Genomic DNA, 17,412 nt, shown 5'->3' with positions numbered 1-17,412 from the left:
GTGAGGAATTAAACATTGTCTTTAGATCATGTTTTGATTATATTTTCATGGCAGTCTTGCAAACGCTTTATCTCAGACTGACACATTGATTTAAATGTGACCAAAAAGAACGTGCCAAAGCATGGACATCAGGGTAAAATTATATTGGACAAAATCAGGAAGGATAGATTACTACCATATTGATTATTGACTATCACCAATAATGTCTTTAGAATGTTGCCTTAAAGTGATGCTACAGAGGTTTGTATAATTTCAGCCAGTAGATTTGAAAGTAGCGGTCACGAGCCAAAGCGGGTCCCCGAAAATTTTGCAAAATTGGTGTACAACCAGGACTCTAAAGTCAGCCATTTTGGTCGCAAATGCTCCTCAAAATTTGTTCATCATTCGAGAAAATCTAAATGCATATTTCCATGAAACTGATTGAGATAAAATGGCTGGCATGCAGTTGCAGCTTCAACGATTCATCTGTAAAATGGGAAGAATTATCATTCACTATAGACAGTGATGGGCTAATATGGTTATTATAAACAGCTATAATGTTGATACAAATACCTGTCATTGAAAGTCATTTGTGGAATATTTGGTTTCTACAAGGCCCAATATAGGCTATATCTCAATTGATGTCAAAAGGTTTTCTGGTATTCCTTAATTTTGTGTTTTGCTACTATCTTTTAGAAGTTAGGAGCACCAGTGCTACCAATAAAAGTTGTACATTTTGTGTACAACTTCATCAACTTCGTATGATATGTTCCCACTAAGCAATTTTTTTGGTGCAGTCGCGACCGAATTTGATTTCAACGTCCAAGGACGTTGATTTTTGATCCGGTCCATACCTGCCTTTATTTGGCCCAAACATAGACGTCTATAATTTGTTCAGATTTGGTCCGGTCCGGACCAGCCATGATTTGGCCCAATCATAGACATCTATGTTTCACAAGTTTGGACAGCATAGCACAATACAATACATTAGAGCACAGCAGAGTACCTACAGTACATTACAGTACATTAAATAAAAGTAGAGTATTGTACAGTAGAGTATAGTAGAGTACAATACAGTAGAGCACACTAGAGTACAGTAAAGTATGGTGTATTGTGTTGTACCCTACTGTACTTTACTCTAATGTAGGCTACTCTACTCTACAGAACTAAACTGTACTGTACTCTACTGAATGAAACTATACTTTACTGTAATGTACTCTACTGAATTAAACTGTACTGTTTGGTACTGTACTGTACTGTACTGTACTATACTGTACTGTACTGAATTAAACTGTACTGTTTGGTACCGTACTGTACTGTACTGTACTGTACTGTACTGTACTGTACTGTACTGTACTGAATTAAACTGTACTGTTTGGTACCATACCGTACTGTACTCTACTCTGTACTCTACTCTGCTGTATTAACTGTGCCATACTGTACTGGGATGTTCAAACTTGTGAAATATAGCCTAGACGTCTATGATTTGTTCAGATTTGGATCTGGTCAGCACCAACCAAATGTGTACTTGTTTGGGGGTGGAGCTCATTAGAATAATACCAAGCATTCTTTGCAACTGTTTGTTTTTGCATTTCAATTTTGGTCATTCAGCAGACGCTATTATCCTGAGCGACGTACAGTCAGTGCATTGAACTAAACAATAAGTGGTCTGTTGATTTATTTTGAAGGTTGGACTGTCAGTTTGAAAGATTCTGATAAAGCTAACACACTGTAAGTGTATGTGTGACAAGTTGGAGCAATACTAATTATTCTGTTGTGTTTTTCAGCTGGCTCCTCTTCCCATATAAAAAAGTATTATTGTGATATAATGCTTACTTCGTCTGGAAAAGACGTCTATCGTCATTTTGCTTACTGGGTTGTGTCCTGCAAATAAATAAATGCAATTTATATCATGTGTTACGAATTCCAATTCGTACAATATGTTACAAATTCGTAAGTGCTTAAGATCCCCTTCAACCTCTTTAAAGAGAATACTATTCTAATTGCTATCAGAAACTGTACGTTATTGTGTTTTAACTGTACGTTATATTAGCTTATCACTCTCAGCTTGACTCCCTTGCCCTCTCTGGGGAGGCTGTGACCGAAGTGCAGCAATTGAAGCTCCATGGATTAAAACCTGTTTTCCCCAAGACCTGTCTCTGTCATCTTTTATTGTTTCCCTCTCTTCTGTAGGATGCATGCTATCAAAGGAACCACAGAACAAATCAGAGGGTCGTCCCTGAGTGCCGACGGCCTGTCTCTCATTTCAAACTTAGCTTAAAGCCCCCTCCCCCCCTCCGCGATTATCAGGGGCCTCAGTAGCACCCACCTCTCCGGGACCCCTGGTTTCAACTGCGTGGGAGCCGGACCGAGTCACACACCAAACGGCAACCAACCGCAACCACAACCGCCGCTATCCGCTGCCTGCTGCGCAGTCACTGGAAAAGCCTGCCTCGCCCGGGCCCCGTTCTCATTAGCTAGCTCAAGGTTGAGTGTGAGTATGTTTTGTGTTTGGCCCCTTTGAAATGATAATACAAGATAGGGCCTTTGAACAGGAGTTATTATGTGTTTTGGAGAAAAGCCTGTATTTCTGGGATGGAATTTGGATGTTTCGCAGAGTGCTCGGAGATGCCTTAGTTTAGTCCTAGCTCCCAGTAAACGCCTCATAAGGCTCTGCTGTTTAGGGACGGTTTGGCGCATTATTCCTGGGAGGAGGTGTGATGGGTCAACCACTAGTTTATCTGGTGCAGTGTAGGCCTACAGTAGGCCTATGTGTGGTTGTGGCAACGCAACCTTCAGAATCTCTCCAGAATAATGGTCCCCCGTTTCTAAACAGTCAAATATGAATACCCCTGTCGAACCAAGTACGACATGTCAAACCGTAGCTCATGGTTTACTAGATGTTAACAGGCTCTCACATTGCCTCTGGTGGACAAGTACTTGCCATGTTAATACATCAACTTGCCACCAAGTAACTTCAGCATTGTAAAAAGGCATGGACAGAGTGTAATCCACTGAATCTTGGGCTGGGTTGTGGATCTATGCAAACAGCAGAGCCACAGAGCTCCAAGTTGATTCTGTGTCAATGTGGCGTGGCACCATTCGTCCTACTTGTCTGTCTTCTCCTCTCGTCTCTGTAGATCTCAGTTAAGCTCTCTCAACTTTCAGATGAAATGGTATCATCATGAGCCACATGACTTGAATGTGGACCAGAGTGACATTTGACGTATGCGGTAAGAACGAGTGCGTCGCCCCTCTGTGTCTTATTCATGTGGTTGAGGCAGGATTATGACTTGATCCAATGAGTTGAACTGGAGAAGTGAGGCTGGGGTCAGATCTGCCTTGAATTAAACCAGTGTTGTAGCAGAAATAATACCATCACCTCCCCCAAGCCCAGTAATACAATTGGAGGAAAGTGTGTGCTTGTGTTGGCCTGCCGGAGCCCCTGATCAAACCACAGGTCGGTGTCCATTACAGAGAGCAGGGTCTCTGCTGATGGTTCAAACACAGCCCACGGCCCCAGCTTCAAAAGGCTCTGCTCACCGCACCCACTTATAGCCAACGGCGCATGTCAGTTAGTGTGGACCACACTATTCATCAGTTATGGCCAGCTCTGGGGCCATCCAGCACCCACAGCCCATAGTGAGTCGTCATTAGTCCAGAGTCAGGCCCCTCCCCTCCTGTAAATTCTCAAGCACTGGCTTTAGTAGGAGGTGTGGTGTAAAACCACAAACTCTTAAGAACTGTCACACAAACAACAACCCAGCCCTCCCAGCCCTTTATCCCAAATTCTAAAACTTTCACCGCAACACAGATAACTCTTTTTAAAACTCTTTCCAAAGCTGTTGGGAAATTTGGCCTGGATGTGTGTCTTTTTAAGATGGCTCAGTTTTGCCTCCTGCTCCTCCTCCTTATGTAATTGCCTCTTGTCCATCCACACCCCTCTTCCCTCCTGTGGTACCGCTCTCACACACATTAAACATCTCACAGTAGGACCATATACTGTACACTCCTCTTGACAGAGATGCAGACCATCTCTCTCTCTCTCTCTCTCTCTCAATTCAAGGGGCTTTAATAAACAGATTCATTTGGAAGTTCTATGTTGACTGTTCCATGTGATTATTGAAAGAGGTAGGCTTACCCCTTCTAAGGTAAAAGATGTCAAAAGCCATAATAGTAAATCATGTGTTTGGCATGACATATCACCTCATGAAGCAATAAACTGATACTACCATTCAACGTCAACCACTTTAATATTGCCAGCCAGCTATAAACATCTTCAAACCCTTCAATGCGCCATTACAATGGACACATCTTCCTTGCATTATTATTTGCTAACTTGGCCGAAGCTTTCATCTTGGCTTTTTGAGTTGTCGCACCAACCCACACACGGACAGGGCAAATGTTAGCTCCTCACAGTGCTCCGTAAACAACTGCAGACACACACACACTCACGCTACAGGGAGGAACATGAAAACAGCACTAATAGGAAAAAGATGAGTGGACTTAGAGCATGTGCCGTGGAGAACACTTGGTGAGGATAGAGGAGAGCAGGCAGGCAGGCCACTGGACCTAACTTTTTAGGCCTTGCTCTGTTGGAAGGGGAACAGCATGGTCTGTGATATAATTATTACAGTATGCCTCGCTATATGCAAAGCAAAAAAATCTATGAGGCAAAGGAACAATCAACCTTGAATTTCCAAGTTGGCATATCACTTGCTACCCACCCAGTAGGCTAGCTACCATCAAAAGGCCTTTCTAATATCTAGACACACCATATCACCACATTATTAGCCCATATTTTTAATAAAAGTTTCTGTCTACCTTTCTCAAAACTTATTTTTGTCAATTCTGGTTGGAATGTGTAGTATTTGTTATTTCCTCTGTGATTACCTTCAGGGATGAAACAGTCTCTTTTTATAAGGTCCAGATTAATTTAGCCAATGCCTTTGTAGCCTGCTGTATTTTTATTCAGATGTTCTTCTCAACAAACCACAAAGAGATCATACAGTATTTGATGTGTATTAGAGGGTATACTGTGGTTGTAATCAGTCCTGTCCTGTTGATATTTTGAGCAGTTTACTGTGAGTGCTGTGTAAGCTAGCAAAGGGAGAGGCCTTGTCTGCGGTGGAGGAAAAAGTGTGTCATCCTGTTTATTTTCCTTTGGTTTGCGCGATGATAACAAAAAAATATTGCCGTGTCCACGACTCACAACGAGCTGCCCCCACTTCAACGGGGGACCACAAGGTCTTTAGAACAACATCTTTGCTCCGAGGGAGAGCTTCAGAAGTTACAGCCGTTGTGTTAATGATGGGTCACTAGTGATTCCATGAGCTGTTTGTTCAGATTTCTGGCTTTGGTTATGCATAAAGGCACAAATCAACTCTGCATCGTTTGCCGTCCTGATGAGGCTTCAGCCTCTGAGGACCAACCCTGGGCCACAACTGTCTACACAGACGAAATACAGCCTGCCTCTGATTTAGGCCTAACAACATGGTTGCCTCTACTCACATTGTCTGCGTATGGAAATCCATCTCCCTACTTTCTACCCCTCTCTCATCCCTTCTTATTCTTTCTTCTGATCTCCCTCTATCATTACGCACTGTCCTCTCGCTGATGCATATCCAATAAGACAGAGCAATATTTGGACAGGTGTTCTTTTTTATATGCATTACCTTCAAGGGGTCTACTGGACGGGTGCACCACGTCATTTCATTGCAGTTTCATAAGGAATGAACTGGCATCATACCCTGGTTCACTGTAGACCGCTATACTGTAGTCCACACTGTACTGTATGCGTAATTCTTAACAATAAAAAACTGTTTAGCACCAATTTTCCTTTACTTTTAAACTTTCTTTTTTTCCTGTTTCAGACAACTGTGGAGGCCACATCTGGAAGACAGATGTAATCCCTGAGCATGTTCTCTCTCTCTTTCTCTCGCTTGCACACACATATTCACTCTCTCCTCTTTCTCGCTCTCTCCCCACTCTCTCTTTCTTGTTCCTTTCCTCCCTCTCTTTTCGGGAAACATGAGAGCTGGACTAATTCTCTCTCTCCCTCCCACCCCCGGCGGACCACCCACATTCGGAAACGCCTAGCTGTTCCACAGGCAGGGTCTCTGTCAGCTTAGAGCGAGAGAAACTTAAAGAGAGAGATGTAAAGATGGGTTTGACTGATGGTTTTAACAGAGTATCAATTACATCAATGTCAAACCCGTAACCTACCCTTGCATAAAGAGAAGAGAGGAAGCTTTGAGAGCAGTGCTTCAGTGTTTTCCAAAGTCAGAGGCACTTTCACTTAGGACTCCACACTCATCACCACTATTATTAACACCCTCTACACGCTCCAGCAATTGTCCTCAGCTAACACACACTGCTGCAGATGGTCAGTCTACAGCGGAGGTCTCCGTTATCTATCATGCTAAAATCTTATTTTTGAAAAGTAGCCTATACTCAACTCCTAAATATAGTGCTTGAAAATTTTGGCCAATAAATGGGCAAATTCAGTCTGAGGGAAATGTGTAATTGTATGCTTTAAAAGTATCAACTGTGTGACATATACAGGACACAACAAATTGCCTTAGAAATTGTATTTTTATTTCCTTTAGTTAGCAGTAAGGTATTCATTTTCAGTTGAGATCAAATATTTAATGTTTAACTTCAATGTTTTGGTCAACGTCTCCACCAAGTGGATCATGTATGTAACTTCCCCTTTATTTGAAGTCTTTAGTAGACCCTACCATACCTTCTATAATAATTGGTTTTGAAAATATGACCAGTCAAAATAGGCATGCCAGCAGTAAAACAACAAATATTATAACAAGTATTGGGAGGACTGTACGTTGGTCAAATACAAGCCAATTGTGTTAATGCTCAATAAAATACGTGCAGTGAAATGACAAAGGGAAACTAAAATTGTTCTACTTCATATTCACAATTTCCAGCACCACCCCAAGATCAACATATGTGAAAATGGTACGTTCCTATGTTTTGTAGTAAAAAAGAATGAGGAAGATGATTATGACTAATTGTGAGTAGGCATTATTAAAAATAGCAAATGGTTGATGTCATCATTGGAAAACACTTATCTTTCTCAATATTTTTTACTACAAGACATAGAAATGCACCATTTTCACATATGTTGAGGTGGTGCTGGAGATAATGAATATGAAGTTTGAAGAATTGTGAAATGTCCCTTTAAGGTTAATAACTGGAGATATGGATCCCATTGCCATTATTTCTTTTTCTCTGTCTTCGGGGTCTTCCTTCTCCCCACTTCAGTGGCTACTGAGCCCACAGTGGCCCCCAGCATCCGCCCAACGGGCCCACCTACAAACAGGCCAATGAAAGACCCCAGCAGAGACTCCATCCTCAGCATCTTGGGCAGCCCCCTCAGCCACCCTGTCAACCCCTGCCACAAGGACAAGAGAAATGAGGGAGAGGAGGAGGCAGGAGAAAGAGAGGCAATACCCTCTGTGTCTATGTTCAGGTTGTGCACACTCCTCTCTGCCTCCTCCCTAACTCTTGCCATCTCTTCATCATCTAGCTCTTGCTCTGGAAGTGAGGCTGAGGAGGGCACCTCTTCATTAAGCTCCTCTCCCCCTCTTCTCTGCCACACTATCTCTGCCTGCTTCTCTCTCACCCTGGCCTCAGCCTCCTGGTAGAGGGGGCAGCTGTAGAACTCCACCCCGCTCTCTTTTACAGTCTGTTCAACCTTCTCCAGCAGCTCTTCCACACTCTTCCTCTCATCCTTCTCTCCTCTACTCCTCCTCTCCAGAGAGTGATAGCGATCTCCACACATCACCACCAGCTCCAGTAGGTCTTTGCGTCTGGTGGCGATGTACTCGTCCAGCTGTTGTCCCAGAACCATCTGGTCTGTGTGGGTGAAGAGGATCAGGGTGTGTCCACTGACTGCAGTGGGGCCAAAAACCTTCTCCAGGGCCTCCAGGGCCCGCAGCTCCATGTCAGCCGGCCGGTCCACAGGGACACACAGCAGGAAGGCATGAGGCCCTGGGGCCGACAGGGCCACGCAAGAGGAGACATGGTGCCTCACCTCCTCCGGGGGGCGCTCTGAGCAGAACCAGTCTTGGGCGACTACCACTGATACCTGCAGGCAAAAACAGTGTGTAATGTTAGATCCTCTGGTTGACATTTAAGTCATTTGATCAGTGTGTAGGCTACTGTCCTTTTAAAGTATGAAAAAAGTATCTTACCCATCTCCCTGCAATGGTTCCTCTGTGCTTCTCACATTCCTGAGTGACAGCTGGCTCACTGGCAGTCTGGGTAAAGAAAGCCTGGCGGCCCAGTATGGCGTTTCCAGCTGCACTCTGTCCTGCTCTTGTCCGGCCAAGCAGAACCAGCCTCAGCTCTGCATTGGGACAGGGCGAGGAGATGGAGTGTTCTTAGAAAGGGAGGATTCAGTAGCCCGCACACATCACAAGCTTCGGTCATCTGACCCCTGCTTTCATTTTCCGTTTACATTAGTACTGGTCAATAAGAAAATACTTTTGTATCTCTGAAAGTTCTGCCAAAATATGTATTGTAACAATGGAGACATTGTACATATTTTTCCTGAGACAAAAAAAATGTATTAATAGAACATACTCAAATCACAAAACATCTCATAGGATATACCAGGGTTTCCCACACTCGGTCCTGCCCCCAACCCTGGGTGCACGTTTAGTTTTTTTGTCCTAGCACTACACAGCTGATTCAAATAACCAACTCATCATCAAGCTTTTATTATTTGAATCGTCTGTATAGTGATAGTGAAAACCCCCAAAACGTGCCCCAGGACCGAGTGTGGGAAACCCTGCGCTATAAAATGTAGAATACGATAAACACGTTTCATAACGTTCCAAAATACAGACATCAGCTCAATCGCAGTGCGGAGATAGCCTCCCTCACATTCTAAAAACGGACAGGCCGTGAAGTGCGTTTGTGGCGAGTTAACAGTGCACAAGCGAGTACGAAGCAGTCATAAACAAACGCGAAGTCAACACTTCCTGAAACCTGCGTGAATACTTGGCAGGCTACACGTACCTGTTTGTGGGGGACCTGATGCCATCTCTTGCTTGTGCGATATTGCCAGATATTCTTGCCGTATTTAGCATGCACTCTAGTCAACTTCCTCGTTCCTACGTCCTGGCTCACTAGAAGAGGGATCGGTCTGTGCGGTGTGCTTCTGTAGTCTTCAAGGCGTGGGCGTAGTCATTGCTCTTCAAGAACAGCCTGTTTTAGCATGCTACGTTTTGTAGGATATTTTGACGCAAAAAATGTCAAGTAGGCTGACTTCAAATACCAATTATGCAACATCATTAGAATCAATATGTTCAAGGCATACTTGCTCAAACTTCCAAAAATCGAATCTGTGTAGGCCGATAATCTGCCAGAATTGAAAGGGATGTGCAATATATTATGTCGGGTATTCAACCGCGGTACTGCAGGGGTACAAGAAAATATAAATATTTGTATTTCAATGTTTTTATGAATATTGCTAGCAACAACAGAATAAACGAATTTTGAATGACACCTGCAGTAGAAAAGAGAACACTTTATTTCTCAAGTCCTAATATTTGGCAGATTAGATTAGTTTATTAATCACAATGACAGGGTCGCGGATGTAATTGCAGGGTACCGTGAAATTCTTAAGCTTCAAGCTCCAAGAGTGCAGGTCAAAAATATACAAAATTACACTGTCTTTGGTATTACACTCACTGGAGTGTCTGACATAGGCTTTGAAAAGCACCTGCAAATAGGCTACCAGTGCCACACTTTTTTTAATTTGGACATACATGTTTGACAACACATGACTAACCTTTATTTAACCAGTTAAACAGTTGCTCTTAGAGAAAATGTGTTACCTTTCTACATAATAGACTATGCTAGAGTTTATGTGGGGAGATCAAAATAATGAAAAATGATAAAATCTATTAATTTTAAAATGTTGATTACTTAATTCACCTAATGATAAGACAAAACGTGATATTTTTCAGGGGCTAATGTAGAATGGGGGTCCCTGGAAAACCGGTTTGCCTGGGAGAGGGTCCCTGGGCAAGAACATGTTGAAGACCCTTGTGTTATGTCGATACTGATTATTTGTCGCCACTTTCGTATACACCAACAGTGATTGGTCGCCACAAATGGTTTGTTTACATTTCTACCGTTGTGGCTAGATGAAGTAGACCTACAGCACCATCTAGTGGTCGCATCGGGGACAACAGTTGTTGACAACGTAGCGTTGTAACTGAGCCCTTTTCCGAACGCCTCGATCATACCAACAGTTGAAAACAAAATGGTACGCGGCATCATCTGGATATGTGTGCAACAAAAGTTCAACATTCACCTTCTGCTACCATTTCTGTCAAGTCGTCTATGCCTATAGTTTGACTTATACGTTCGATAAATCCAACGTAGACACCACACAGAATGCACAGCAACTATCTCTGCAACGCAATGTTGCAAGTAAAACGCAGCGGTCCATCGGAAATGTACTTCTAATGTACCAAAATTCAAAGCCATGTCAGTGTGATCGAGGCGTAACCTTGACCTCGTTCTCCTAAACTGCTACATCATTTCACCCAACCTGCTGCGTTGGTTCTCCTAACCTGACACGTTAATTATCCTAACCAACTATGTTAGTTCGCTTAACTTGCTATGTAAACAAACCACCTGTGGTGACAAATCATCAGTATCACCAAACGTTCACTCAATTTCTAGAACGTATGAACACAAAGCTAATCACACAGTTGACCAAATTATGCTAGATTTGACTTCTTGGTTAACAGAGAATCCAAAGCACTTCAGTAGGGAATGTTTTGCATTCCTCCCTGGCATAGGCATAGTGTTCTAGTTCTGTTGTATGTGTAAAGAAAAGCATATCATCCTCAATCTGACAAGGATCCTGAGGATTCCCAGCAGCTGCTGCAGTTCATGTACAATTCCCTTTACTCACTTAAAAATAGCAATTTTAGTTGTAGGTATAACTGGCCTTAAAATTTAAATTATCTTGATACACTACAATGGTTTGTTACAATAAATATAAGCCTTATTCATTCATTGGTTTGTGTAGGAGTCAGAACAGCTGTAGTTGAAAAAAGGTGGTGGTGGTACATACCAGTCATATAAGTCTGCTATGCTCAGTCTGCATGTTGACACTGTCATTTTTATTTTCAACATTTCCATACTGTATACTCAGAGGAAGAAATGTATTAATGAAAATGTGGCTTACAGCTTTGTGCTTCAAAAGCTACAAATACCAGAACAGTAGTTTGATTGCAGTTGCCTCAAAATGTTTCTACCGTATACAAATTTCATTCTACAATCAAAATCTAAACCTTAATACTCAGTAAAATAGCATATATACGAAAGAGCAAGTCATTATGCAATTAACTAGTAAAACAAACATGAATAGTTGTCAAAATATATTATTTTCATGGTATGTTGATGGAAGAGGTACAATGGTGGACTTGGGCCCTGGCTTGTCCGTTTGAGTAAAAACTAGCCTCTGGAGATACTGTATACACACAGAAAACACACACGCCCGCACACATTCCCACACGCACAAGAACATACAGTTAAATCTGAAGATGCTAACAGACATGCCAGAGGGAAAGAAAAGAGTGATCATTAAAATGGTTTCAGTACAAAATAAGAAATTAACACATTTTAAAATACATTTAAAAACATGTTGAAACTATTAATATTCACATTTTCCAATGCCTTGCTGCATAAATAATAGTCCCAAGCCACGCTTCTATAATGGGCACTCTCACTCCAAACGTTTTACTTCATGGCGAGGACACTCAGTAGACGGGAAAGGAAATGTTTCTGTTGGCTTCACAGCCCTGGCATGATGTAGGCAATGTTGTCCAAGGTGTTGGACTGAAAGAGACATAAAAGAAGGAGAGAAATGTTTCAAGCTGGTCTTATGCAACACACTTGCTGTCACACAAAGTGCTGTCACTACAGCCACATATTTTTACTTTACAGCCCAAGTGGGAGATGAAACCTTTCAGAACAACATTTCAAATAGATTGCAAGGTGTGAGTGATTTACCAAGACTTGGCGGGGACATCCGTTGAGCTGGGGGATCTGTGCTGTGAGGCAGGTCAGGGGTCCCAGGGCACACAAGATGGAGTCCAGCAGTACAGAGAGACTGCCTGACACCGCCACCATCCCCTGAGTGAGGTGAGATCAGAGGCAGTTAGTCTAGTGGTCACACACACAAATCTTTGTTCAGTCTTTACTCATATGAAGTGATAATGAGACATTTCTGTTATAGGCGAAGAGAGTACGTTTGGACACAACAGCTAAGTTAAAAGATACAAGAATAGGTGGTTGGTGTGTGTGTGTACCTCTGTCTCCTGTAATCGGTGGCCGATGAGGGACAGGGACTCTCCCAGTAGTTGCAGGTGGGCGGCCGCATCGATGGGGTCGACATCAGGGACCCGTGCTGGTGACAGGGACACACCCACAGACGCCCGGTTGGGGGACACCAGCCCTGCTCCCAGCCCCATGCCCTTCATAGAGCCTGAGACACACACAAATACAACACACGCAGTGACCAATTGACCATGAGTGTCCTGTGGGCTACTGAGAGAGAGATAAAGCAGCATAGAGAAGGGACAGGACTACTGATTGACTTGGTATCACTGTCAAAGCTGATAGAGCTGCAAGGCCAATGTGGCTGCAGATGGGCTCTTACTAGGGATGCACCGATATCACATTTTTGGTCGATACCGATATCTGATATTTTCCTTGCCCAAAAAAAACAATAGCGATATTTAACATTTTAGCAGCCTTTTAAGCATTCTAGTTAAATAGTTAACGCACACACATGGATGCAGCGGTCTAAGGCACTGCATCTTAGTGCAAGAGGCATCAATACAGTCCCTGGTTCGAATCCAGGCTGTATCACATCCGGCTGTGATTGGGAGTCCCATAGGGCAGCGCACAATTGACCCAGCGACGTTACATTTCACGTAAACCCTGTTTTTCTGCATCAAAGTAGCAGTCCTTGTACCTAGCATTGAGCATGGTGGTGACAGTAAAGAGGCTCAGAGAGAATGCCACCGAATTGCTTGTTCACAGCCTAAGTTATAACCCCACGGTTGGTGTGGGCAGTTTTGTTGCGCAGGCGTTTCAATGCCGTGACAGAGGGTATCTGCTGCAGACACAGTTGATTAGCTTATTTTTCCAGTCGGTTGTTCGAATGGCACTAGGGGTGGGTTCATGTTTCCAAGTTTCAAACATGTTCTCATGTGCCATTGAAATGGCAGCAGCGGTATGAGAACCAGCACATTCTTGAGCATGCAATACAGCTTTCCTCAGTAGGAAATCCTCGTTGAAACACTGCTGTCAGACTCAGCATGCTCATGGGGCTGACATCGCTGGTCCAAATGTCAGTCGTGACACATAGCAAGTAGCATAATGAATTTCATTATCTTGGCATTAATGGATTTCGCCTTTGAGTTGTCTCGCTGAAATGTTCTTACTCGTTCAAATGACTGCTCAACTTGAACTCTGCTCAACTTGAACTTGTTTAGGTGTTGGAAGAGTGCGCTTAGTATTTTTCTGCTTTTGTTCTGTGTAGCGCCGTATTTTTTGTGGCGTCATTACGTCATCTACTTATATACGTATGCACGTCAGCTTTGACATCGATATTGCACATCGGCATTAAACTAGACATCGGGCCGATTCCGATGGTGGCATTTTTAGCTAATATCGTTCGATTTCGATATGCTCACCGATTTATCGTGCATCCCTAGATCTTACCTTTGCTTTTGACTCCATCTGTGGAGCTCTTGCGTTTGACTGTGGTGGCCTCAGCTTTGTTCTGCTTGTGCTGCAGGTACTGAGCTTTCTGCTTCCACACCTACGTGTATATAGAAGCAATTTAGGCCATGGACCATGACTCATAGCATAGTGCTGGCGTGCCATTCTTAAATTGATTTCAAATGTTTATAGAATTATCAATCAAATCTCTTTTTAAATTGGTAATTTCAAGTGAAACTTACCAGTTTATCTTTTTCTGGGAGCTGTTTCCACACCTCTGCCAACTTTTTGCTCAGCTCTCCAAACACTGCAAACAGTAAAGTCTTTCTTTAGGTTTTGTATAGCATATGTACCACAATCATTAATAGTTACAATGTAATTATAAAAAGGGATAACTCTGCCCACCTAGTCCCGGCTGCTCTGCATTGATGTTGACCCTGTACTCTTTACAGAACACCTGGTACGCTGTTGTGTTCTTCTTCTTGGGCTGAGAGAAAGGAGAAGAGCAGAGTATATAAGAATTTCACTACACCCGCAATAACATCTGCTAAATCTGTGTATGTGACCAATCAAATTTGATATTTACTGTACATATATATACTGTACAAAATTCAGGAAACACTGTCTAAAAGCCTAAACTACCAATCTGTTTTGGTTCTTACCTTATCTTTCTCCTTCTCGTGCTTTTCCCTTTCCCTCTCCTCCTTCTTTTTCTTCTTCTCCATCATTGCTACTTCATTACTTTGATGATGGTGAGTAAGGATGGGAGTAGGGATCGGGGCCCCCATGGCATACATTCCACCAGCTGCAGAGTGATTGGCTGAGCCCTGGGTATGCGTGTGGCCTCTCGATGGGTCCCCTGGAGAAAGCATACAAGGAGCACATATTAGAATGCATAATAAAAGTAACTGTTGAAGTAACCAATGTTAAACATCTTTCTGCAATAGGTCTAAGGCAGACTAGAGGCAGCGTTCCAAAAGTTTCTAATCACCTCCTGATCCTTTGCTGTGCTTCTTCTCTCTCCCGCCTTTGTCTTTCTCCCTGTCCTTCTCTTTCTCCCTTTTCTTCTTGCTTTTCTTGCTCTTCTTCTTTTTCTTTGACAGATGCTTGTACGAGTCGTCTATCACCAGCTCTCCTGCCTCCAGTTCGCCCCCCGAGGAGGAGCTGTCTCCCCCCATACCCCCACCGTAGTGCCCTGACACACAAGAGAGAGGACATAGGGTTCATGCAGGAATCAACACAAATACAGGAAAAGTGGTTAAGGGCACATACAAATGTGTTTCCAATAATGTCTCTCATAGCAATAAATCTAGCCAAATGCCCTCTTACCCTCCACCTCCACTTCTTTCCCCACAACAGGCAGTGGATCTCGGCTCTGCTGCATCTTCTTGGGGACTTTAGAGAGCTGCTTCCGGTCTCTGTCCTTCTCCTTTTTTATCCCCCCTTTTGAGGATGAGGAGGAGTGGGGAGGGAAGGGAAAGCCCTCTCCTTCGGCCTTCTCCTTAGGCGAGACCATGAGCTTCATCCTCAGCCCATCCGGCTCACGTATGTTCAGGAGATCTCCTTTAGGGGTACCGGTACCACCATGGAACAGAGACGACGACTTGGAGGAGGAGTGCTTTTTGGAAGAGGAGGATGAGGACATAGGGCGGGAATGAGAGGAGTGGCTGCCTTTGCTTCCTCCGGTGCTCCCATCACGTTTGCGGTCTTTGGAGGAGTGGGAGGAAGAGAAGGAGGGGTAGGAGGGCTTCTTGTGCAGGTGTGGGCTTGGGTCTGAGCCAGTGGCCATAGGGGAGGTGATGGCCTGTAGGAGCCCCATGGCTGTGTCTGTGGGATGGGAGGAAGACGAGGAGGACAGGGAAGGGGAGTGGTCTGACGACTTTCGCTTCTTCTTGTGGGGAGGTAGGCCTGAGCCTTGCTGGTCTGGTAAAGAACATAATGAAGGGAGAGTGAGAACAAAATGAATCGGTTCAGCATAAAATTCACGCAAATAATTCAATATTTTTTATTGACAGAGCAGAATTCCTTCCTCCCTTACCTCTGTAATAGTAGTCTTCATTGTGCTTTTTCTTCTTCTTGTGGGAGTCCCCTCCCAATAAGAAAAGTTCTGAGTCCTAAATGAAAAAGTCAGGATTTGACTAAATTTACAACCAACAGAAACTACATGGCACTACATTTTGAAACCAGTGTTCTGCTGTTACCTTGGGCCGTTTCTTGGAGGACTTGCGGACCTGTGCAGCAATCTCCTCCTCCTCTCTAAGCAGGTCCTTGTATGATCTCCTCTTCTCTCTCTGACTGCGACCAGCCACAAGGCCCACTTCCCCTTCCATCCCTACCTCTGAGAAAGAGAGAGTTGTAAATGCACACTGAGAACATCAGGCATTGCATGACAATTGGAATGATGATGATGACTTTTAATAACTAAATTATTGACAGATTTCTCCAAAATAACATAAGAGGCACAAGAGGAAAGAACTGGCACAAATTACCAACTACTCCTTTCTTCTTGATCTCCTCAAAAGCCATGATCTCTCTGTGTCACTAACAAAAGCAAGATATTAGAACACAGTCATAAGGATATGGAGAAAACATCAACCACTGACTCAGCCAATATAACACTGACATGCAACTTGTGACTCGGAGCAGTTTTACTGCAAAATACAGGATATTTACATTTCACTGTGAATGGAAGGATGTCAAAAATAAGAGACATTTACATTACATTTAAGTCATTTAGCAGACGCTCTTATCCAGAGCGACTTACAAATTGGTGCATTCACCTAATGACATCCAGTGGAACAGCCACTTTACAATAGTGCATCTAAATCTTTTAAGGGGGGGGGGGGGGCAGAAGGATTGCTTTATCCTATCCTAGGTATTCCTTGAAGAGACAGACAACAATAAAGAAGTATTTTAACACCAAATTGATCAAACTGAGTAAGCCCTTTCAAAAAGCAAGAACTGCATTGTTACATCTAGCCACCACATATGGGTGATGAGAGAGGACATTCAATTGGTGTAATTGCTGTCTCTCCTTAAACTTTGGATAACCGTCTACACTGATAAATGGCATGCTTGAGCCTATAGTAATAATAGATACATTACAAAACTGAAGTGTGTTTAGGCAATCGAAGGATAAATTCCCGCCTACTTTCGAAAAAATACACAAACACACCCCCTTTCATTAGCTGAGAGTCCCTAACTCCCAAAATTTGCAACCTCTTCTAACTCGTATTGCTGATTATGTGCTGGGTTATCCGGAAGGTACTGCAATAGCAGTCCGTGGCTTCTGGTGCAGCTAGGCCTATGTCAGTCTAAACGGACAAATAAATAAATGTTCATGCATTTGGTTCATAAATTCTGTTTTAGCATGCTGAGGTGAAAATATGTGAATTTTACTGTCGCAAAGAGAGAAGAAATGTAAATTATATGTAATTTTACTACCTCTACGGATTCACCAATTTACGCGGTTCCAGTCGCCATCTTTGATATCAGTCTACAACGATGAGTGTCGGCAGGGGGAGGGACTTGACTGGGATGTAGCGAATCACAACAATGAAATCGTGTACGTTATTGCAGTGCACAATGTCAATTGGCTGGAAATATACATTGCGTCTATTAATTTCAAGATATTGTAACCAATATGTAACAATTACT

At 43.2% G+C, this 17,412-nt stretch overlaps 2 protein-coding genes across 2 annotated transcripts; both read right to left on the bottom strand.

The window, feature by feature from the left end:
- Positions 1–6,554: 6,554 nt before the first annotated feature.
- On the bottom strand, positions 6,555–9,400 carry LOC129826036 (GTPase IMAP family member 7-like). The gene is made up of 3 exons (XM_055886315.1): positions 9,022–9,400; positions 8,193–8,347; positions 6,555–8,086 (listed from the first exon to the last, which is right to left on the bottom strand). The coding sequence occupies exons 1-3, from the start codon at positions 9,044–9,046 to the stop codon at positions 7,214–7,216; spliced, it is 1,053 nt and encodes a 350-aa protein (XP_055742290.1). The 5' UTR covers positions 9,047–9,400; the 3' UTR covers positions 6,555–7,213.
- A 1,716-nt stretch (positions 9,401–11,116) lies between these two features.
- Positions 11,117–17,287, bottom strand: LOC129826030 (HMG box-containing protein 4-like). The gene is made up of 13 exons (XM_055886302.1): positions 17,200–17,287; positions 16,245–16,296; positions 15,957–16,093; positions 15,794–15,869; positions 15,085–15,678; positions 14,747–14,950; positions 14,418–14,614; positions 14,161–14,242; positions 13,998–14,062; positions 13,756–13,855; positions 12,336–12,511; positions 12,037–12,159; positions 11,117–11,862 (listed from the first exon to the last, which is right to left on the bottom strand). Exons 2-13 carry the CDS (start codon positions 16,279–16,281, stop codon positions 11,818–11,820), a joined length of 1,836 nt encoding a protein of 611 aa, XP_055742277.1. The 5' UTR covers positions 16,282–16,296; positions 17,200–17,287; the 3' UTR covers positions 11,117–11,817.
- Positions 17,288–17,412: the final 125 nt, after the last annotated feature.

The sequence above is a fragment of the Salvelinus fontinalis genome, chromosome 2 (genome assembly GCF_029448725.1).
Source record: "Salvelinus fontinalis isolate EN_2023a chromosome 2, ASM2944872v1, whole genome shotgun sequence".
Taxonomy (NCBI): Eukaryota; Metazoa; Chordata; class Actinopteri; order Salmoniformes; family Salmonidae; genus Salvelinus; species Salvelinus fontinalis.
Note: the sequence above shows the minus strand (reverse complement) of the source record. Positions and strands in the feature narration are given on the sequence as shown.